General features: G+C 43.7%; 1 protein-coding gene across 1 annotated transcript in view; it reads right to left on the minus strand.

Moving 5' to 3' along the window:
• BTBD18 (BTB (POZ) domain containing 18) overlaps nucleotides 1-2033 on the minus strand; it is an 8779-nt gene extending 6746 nt beyond the window's left edge. Inside the window, exon 1 of the mRNA XM_006772073.2 lies at nucleotides 1870-2033. Within this exon, the coding sequence (XP_006772136.1) occupies nucleotides 1870-1993 (124 nt within the window). The 5' untranslated portion in view covers nucleotides 1994-2033. The remainder of the gene's footprint in view (nucleotides 1-1869) is intronic.
• Between the last annotated feature and the right edge of the window lie 5198 nt (nucleotides 2034-7231).

The following is a 7231-nucleotide window of genomic DNA, read 5'->3' on the forward strand; positions in this document are numbered from 1 at the left end:
GCCCTCTGATCGCCATGGAGGGGGTCCTGGGTTGCTGCCTGGCCTGTGCTCTGGCCCTCCCACCCTCCAATTGCCATCACGATCAGGGCTGCAGGCCAGCCAGCAACCCCAGGTTTCCCATGGCGATCACCGGGAAAGGCAGCTGTTGCCCACCCCCCAACTCTTGCTTGCCGCCTGGGTTGCCCGATCACCATTCTTCAGTCCTTCCCCTTTCGCCTCTCATCATTGCGAGTATGCAAATTAACCGCCATCTTTGTTGGTGGTTACTGCCATCTTGGCTGTCAGTTAATTTGCATATCTCGCTGATTAGCCAATGGGAAGGGTAGCAGTCATATGCCAATTACCATGTTTCTGTTTTATTAGATAGGATAGATTCTTGTGTTACATATTTTTCTATATGAACAACTATAAACCTACTTTTGTCTACCTCTGTATTTTAGGTCAAACAACAAAACCAACAATTTGAAGATAAGAATAAAAAAGCAACAGGTTGGCAAAAAAAAGGGAAAATATGTAATAGTATCATCTAATATATTAAAAGCACTTTTGTAAGTGCTTTACATGTTAACTAAATATTCACAACCATCCCATTATATTATTCAAGTTTTACAGAATTTCTACACTTAGAGAAACTTTACAATTAATTATTTTTTGGTTAATCCTCACCTGAGGGTATTCTTCCATTGATCTTTTAGAGAGAGTGGAAGGGAAGGAAAGACAGAAACACATTGATTGGTTGCCTCCTGCATGTGGGCCAGGGAGGAGCCTGCAACCGAGGTACTGTGCCCTTGACCAGAATTGAACCTGGGACCCTTTGATCTGCAGGCTGATGCTCTATCCACTCAAACTGGCTAGGGCTAATTTCATTTTTTTCAAAGAAAAATGTCTCATTTTCTTTCTTTTTTTAAATTTTTTTTTTTTAAAGGGAGAGAGATAGAGAGTTAGAAACATCGATGGGAGAGAAACATCGATCAGCTGCCTCCTGCACATCTCCCACTGGGGATGTGCCTGCAACCCAGGTACATGCCCTTGACCAGAATCGAACCTGGGACCTTTCAGTCCGCAGGCCGACGCTCTATCCACTGAGCCAAACCGGTTTCGGCAAAAATGTCTCATTTTCACTCTTGCAAATATAACTGTCCTAGAAAACAAACAGCTCTTTACCAAATAGCTTACAGTGCTCAAAGGCAAGAACACTTTTTTCCCCCTGGTTTTGTCCTCCTCTCCCTGGTTCTAAAGTCTTTTTTATCTTACTCTATGGTGAGTTTTCAATTGAGTCCCCACTACAGTAAGTTCTCAATGTCATTGATAGGTTTTTAGAAACTGCAACTTTAAGCAAAATGACTATAAAGAAACTAATTTTACCATAGGTTAATGATGTAAACAAGAGTTAAGTTTCTAAGCATATTTCTGGTCACAAAAATGTCACCAAGCTATTAAATAAGGAACAACCAAAACACAGTATTAAACACTGTAATAAATGTGAGGTATATGTACAGTTAACGATTAATAAAAGCAAGTCAGATAATTATTTTCCAACCTACTTATTCTAATTTAGGGTTGTAGGTGGCCAAAGCCTATAAGGCAGCTCAAGGTAGGAACCAACCCTGGACAAACACCCTTCCCTTATAGGGTGCACTCACAAACATACTTATACCCACTCAGACTGGGACAATTCAGACATGCTAATTCACCTAACATTCACATCTTTGGGATGTGGAAGGAAACTAGTACCTGGGCATTGGGAGAAAGTGCAAAGTCCACACCCACAGTGGCCCTATCTGGGAATCAATATTATTTTCCTCATTAATGTAATAAAGCAACATTGAACAAAACAATGTTATTTGAGGACCTGCTGCAGTCTCTTACCTTCTGCCTGCAGAAGGACATCACAGAATACCCCACTCTGTTGCTGGTGATACAGCTGTAGAAAAGCCAACCGGAGGAACCTGGAATTTCTGTATATGATTTTGGGACTGGCAGGAGAACACATGTTGGTCTATTAATAAAACTAGGTTTTCACAGATGAGATTCCTGTGGATAAAAGAACATACATTTCAGAACTATGTTTGTACCTTTTTCTGTCTTTGAAATGGCAGGAAAATTTGAAAGTTGAGGATCCATAATTGCGCCAAGGCATTTCAAGAAAGACTATCATAGTTGTTTCATGAGGGAGATACAAGATAAGTCTCAATTTGAATCTCAGGTAAATAACCTAACTTCTTTGAGTCTCACTTTTCTCACCTATGAAATGGAAATGATAACAGTAGTTACCTCTTAGGGTTGTTTTAAAGATTAAATGAGTCAATGCAGGTAAAATAGCTTAGTACTGTGAGTGCCTGGCGTCACCCGCAAAATGGTAGCTTTTATCCTTGAACTTTCCTCATTCACAGTACCTATAGTTCTGACTACTCATATTCTTCCTGAGCACCACACTCCAGAGTTACATGGGTATAATCCTCAATTTAACATTTAAGAAATAATATGAATATAAAATTCTCTAGTTTAAGTGTATACATCTTTTTTTCTGAGCTCATTCTATCTACCACACTAACCAGCAGAGGGTGCACTGTAAAGAAAAGCTGCTGGAGTTGGGAACGTCGGGCACAGAAATTAGGACATTACCTTATGGTTCAGATGTTCTTGACTAAAGCGAGCTGGATTCCATTTGGCAAAGAATCTGGCCTTCAGGTTTGTCGTTTGTCAGTCCGGTTGATTACCTGGCTAACAATGGACAAGGATAATTAAGCATTCTACCCCAACCAAAACAAACAGGATACTCTGACTTCAGGCTAACTACATTTCCAGCGTTTTGCCCTGAACCCCTTACACTTACTGCACAGCTGGTGTTCCTCTCCTGGCATGCAGTTTTCTGTCAGGTGGCACTGATGATCCGAAGAGTTAAACTATAAGGAAAGAAAAAAGTGAAAAAGTAAATTAAGAAAGCATAGGTTCAATACCGATCCAGCCGGAGATGCGGATGGAAGAGGCTGGCAGCTGTCGCAAGGGCCCACACTGAGGCCCTGAGGAAGCTTCCCAACCCGCCAGCTCCCTCCAGCCCCCAGACCCACCTGCAGTAGGAGTTGCCCCTGCTGTCCTCTCTGTGCTTGCTTCCTCCCAATGTCCAGACTCGCCACCGGAAGGTTATCCAAGAAAGCAGCACAGTGGGTGAGTCGCTGTGAGGTTCCTCTCTCCGTCCGTCAGGAACCAAGGGAATCGGAGTTGGCGGAAGAAGCAGGGTTACAGGGAAGGCCCTGCAAAGTGGGCGCCCTCACGCTCTGGGCTCTGGGCGCCCTGGCCCAACTCCTTTGACGAGACTCCTTAGCGCAGAGGTTTCTGGGAATGGAGTGTGGGGATCCCGGAGGCCGGAATTCAGGGTTCACCCTCACCGCCAGCTATGGCCGCGCGGGCTTTGCAGCCTCCGTCTCTCCGGCGTCCTCTTCTTCCTGCGGGACACCTTCATGCACTGGGAGGTGGTGACTGTGAGAACCTGTGGCCACGCGCACTCGCGCCGCTGCTCTCGCGCACATGCGTCGTGGGGCCGACGTCCTCGCTCCTCCCCAGCTCTCTGGTTTAGTCTGCCGGGATACATCATCCCCATTGGCCGAAGGTTTCTGGGACAGCCAATCACAGGAGGAGGAGCACTTTGGCGGGAGGCTAAGTCTCGAGGTACTCGAGAGCCAGGGGAAGAAGGTCCGCGCGAGAAGAGAAGTGGGGTTGGAGGAATTCTGATGGTAGCCGGCTTCTCCCTCAGCGCCGAGCGAACACCCCGAAAACAGGGTCTGGATTCTCCAATTGGGCAGGCCCCGGAACACTTGAAGGAGACTTCCGGCGTCTCCTAGAAGAGGTTGCAAATGGCGGCGGCGTGTTAAGATCGCTCCAGCCTTAATGGAGGAAAGAGTCCCGGTGATGGCTCTCCTCACGTGTTGTCCCGTAATCTCTCAACCAGACATCTAAGGCCAGGATCAAGGTTACTGAGCTACTTTCTGAATTCAAATTTTTCCCAGAATCCACTCCAGCTCCAAATTTTGGCAAACTGCTGACTAGAGAGGGTTGCAGAACTTCCCGTCTGGAGTGGTCCGCGGTGTCCTTTCAGAGATGGTTTGTTTAGAACACTTCCTGACTGGAAACAGCTGTTTTCAGGGATGATATGAAAAATTAAATGATCTCAAGTTTATAAACATTTAGCGAGAATGCCAACCCACGTCGTCAATCTGGACAGTGGGTCCTTGCCCTGTGTGTGCTAGGCCCGATTCCTAGCTTCGGTTAGATGTCACCGGATGCCCAGCGCTGTATGAAAGTGGGTGAACCCAAAGCCATTGATGACAAAGTGAGATAAATTAAAACGGAGCAGTCCCTGCTGAGGCCAACTGGAGGCAGAAAAGGAAGTCGCCTAAGAGAAGGGGACAAGACGTGGAGGGGTGAGTAGTAAGTACAGTACGCTCAAATATGTCTTGATTGATATCTAATACTTTCTCAAAAAAGGATTTGAGGTAGTTGAACTATTGGGGAGAGGGGGTGGTTGAGTATTTCCAAGTCAGGTAATATTTTCCCTAGTTTGAGGCTGCTGCTCTTTTTTTAAAAAAATATATATTTTATTGATTTTTTACAGAAAGGAAGGGAGAAGAATAGAGAGCTAGAAACTTCGATCAGCTGCCTCCTGCACGCCCTCCACTGGGAACGTGCCCCGTGCCCGCAGCCAAGGTACATGCCCTTTACTGGAATCGAACATGGGACCCTTCAGTCTGCAGGCCGAGGTTCTATTCACTGAGTCAAACGTTCAGGGCACGGCTTTTGCTCTTAAGATAGAAAAAGAAAGGAGAACAGGAGACATTTTTGGTTGCAGTTGTCAGTTGCCCTATTTTGAAGAGGAAACAATTCTTGAAAGGACATAAAACTTAATAGAAGGGCCCTAGCCGGTTTGGCTCAGTGGATAGAGCGTCGGCCTGCGGACTGAATGTCCCAGGCCTTGGTTGTGGGCACATCCCCAGTAGGGTGTGTGCAGGAGGCAGCTAATGGATGTTTCTCTCTCATCCAATGTTTTTGACTCTCTATCCCTCTCCCTTCCTCTCTGTAGAAGATCAATAAAATATATTTAAAAAAAATAGAATAGATTTTATTTATAAAAAGAAGAAGAAGAAGAATAATAGATTTTAGATCAGCATGCAGATGCACAAAAAAGCAAGCAAGCCAAAAAAAAAAAAAAAGAGGAAACAGACAGAAGTCAGAACAATATTTCTTTATGGCATCTATTCATGTGGAATCAGGATGGGATTAAGCAGTGGAATACTAGTACAGTTTTAGGTGATTCTATGGAGTTCTATAACAAAAATGTAAATATTCTACCCCCCTCACGAGTACAATATCCTATTAGGATTAGTAGAGAGACTCACTTCTTGATGTTTTAAAAATCCAATATCATTATCGTTAAATTATGTATTAGTAGAATTTTTAAAGGGAATGTTAAATGGCCATCCTACCTAGAGCTTCAAAAATGACGAACTTTGGATGGTAATGTGTAGCCACCAGAGGGTAGAAAGGGGTAAAAAGATTTTGTTTTCCTCTGTACAGGTAGACAGTGTTTTTTTTGTAATTGATTTTTTTCTTCTTGGCATTTATAGTTTTAGTCTGTTTTATTTTTTTAAAATATATTTTTACTGAATGTAGCCGAAACCGGTTTGGCTCAGTGGATAGAGCGTCGGCCTGCGGACTGAGGGGTCCCGGGTTCGATTCCTGTCAAGGGCATGTACCTGGGTTGCGGGCACATCCCTGGTGGGGGATGTGCAGGAGGCAGCTAATCAATGTTTCTCTCTCATCGATGTTTCAGTCAGCTGCCTTATGCATGCCCCCTACTGGGGATCAAGCCAGCAACCTGGGCATGTGCCCCAACTGGGAATTGAACCAGGACTTCCTCCACTGGGCCACACTGGCTGGGCTATTTTTAGTCTATTTTATTTTATTTTTAATTTTTAAAAATATGTTTTTATTGATTTCAGAGAGGAAGGGAGAGGGAGAGGGAGAGAGAGATAGAAACATCAATGATGAGAGAGAATCATTGATTGGCTGCCTCTTGCATGCCCCTGGGGATCGAGCCCACAACCCACGCATGTGCCCTTGACCAGAATGGAACCCGAGACTCTTCAGTCTGCAGGCCAACGCTCTATCCACTGAGCCAAACCAGCTAGGGCATTTTAGTCTGTTTTAGAAGTAGAGTCATTACAGCATAGCACTCTAGCATAGCATGCTGCACCGTATATGAAGAATTTTTAAAAAACGTATTTTTTTATTGATTTCAGAGAGGAAGGGAGAGAGAAATAGAAACATCAATGATGAGAATAACTGATCGGCTGCCTCCTGCATGCTCCCTACTGGGGATTGAGCCCACAACCCAGGCATGTGTGTTCTTGACCTGAACTAAACCCGGGCCCTTTCAGTCTTCAGGCCGACGTTCTATCCACAAAGCCAAACAAACTAGGGCTGCACCATATAAGAATTTTAATTTTTATTTTTATTTTATTTATTTAAAAATTTCTTTATTGATTAAGGTATTACATATGTGTCCTTCCCCTCCATTGCCCCAGACCCCCTTTAATATTTATTTTTAAACTACAATTTTATTTCCCAGTTCTTCTCTAACCTTTCACCATTTAATGTTATCTTGTGTTTCTTTTTTTAAAAATGTATTTTATTGGTTTTTACAGAGAGGAAGGGAGAGGGATAGAGAGTTAGAAACATCGATCAGCTGCCTCCTGAACACTTTCTACTGGGGATGTGCCTGCAACCCAGGTACATGCCCTTGACTGGAATCGAACCTGGGACCCTTGAGTCCTCAGGCCGATGCTCTATCCACTGAGCCAAACCAGTTAGGGCTATCTCGTGTTTCTTTATGTGTTAAGTAAGTGGTGACAGTTATGGGTGGGAAAGTTAAACTGGGAGAGTTATAAAACTGACCACTGAATGTAATATTCAATGATACAGAAAAAAAAGAAAGAAAGAAAGAAGGGGGAAAAACACAAACAAAAAACAACACTATCTCTAAACATATCCTCAATCCATTGACTTCTCTCCATTTTTACTGCTACCACTGTAGTGAACTGCTTATCACCATCACTTGACCTTAAACTAATTTCCTTGCTTTCACTTTTGTTCCCTTTTTAATCCATTTGTCACATAGATAACCTGAACTTTAAAAAAATGTGAGTTAGAACTTACATTCTGCTGTTTAAAACCC

Source organism: Myotis davidii, unplaced genomic scaffold, assembly GCF_000327345.1.
Source record: "Myotis davidii unplaced genomic scaffold, ASM32734v1 scaffold1286, whole genome shotgun sequence".
NCBI classification, from domain to species: Eukaryota; Metazoa; Chordata; class Mammalia; order Chiroptera; family Vespertilionidae; genus Myotis; species Myotis davidii.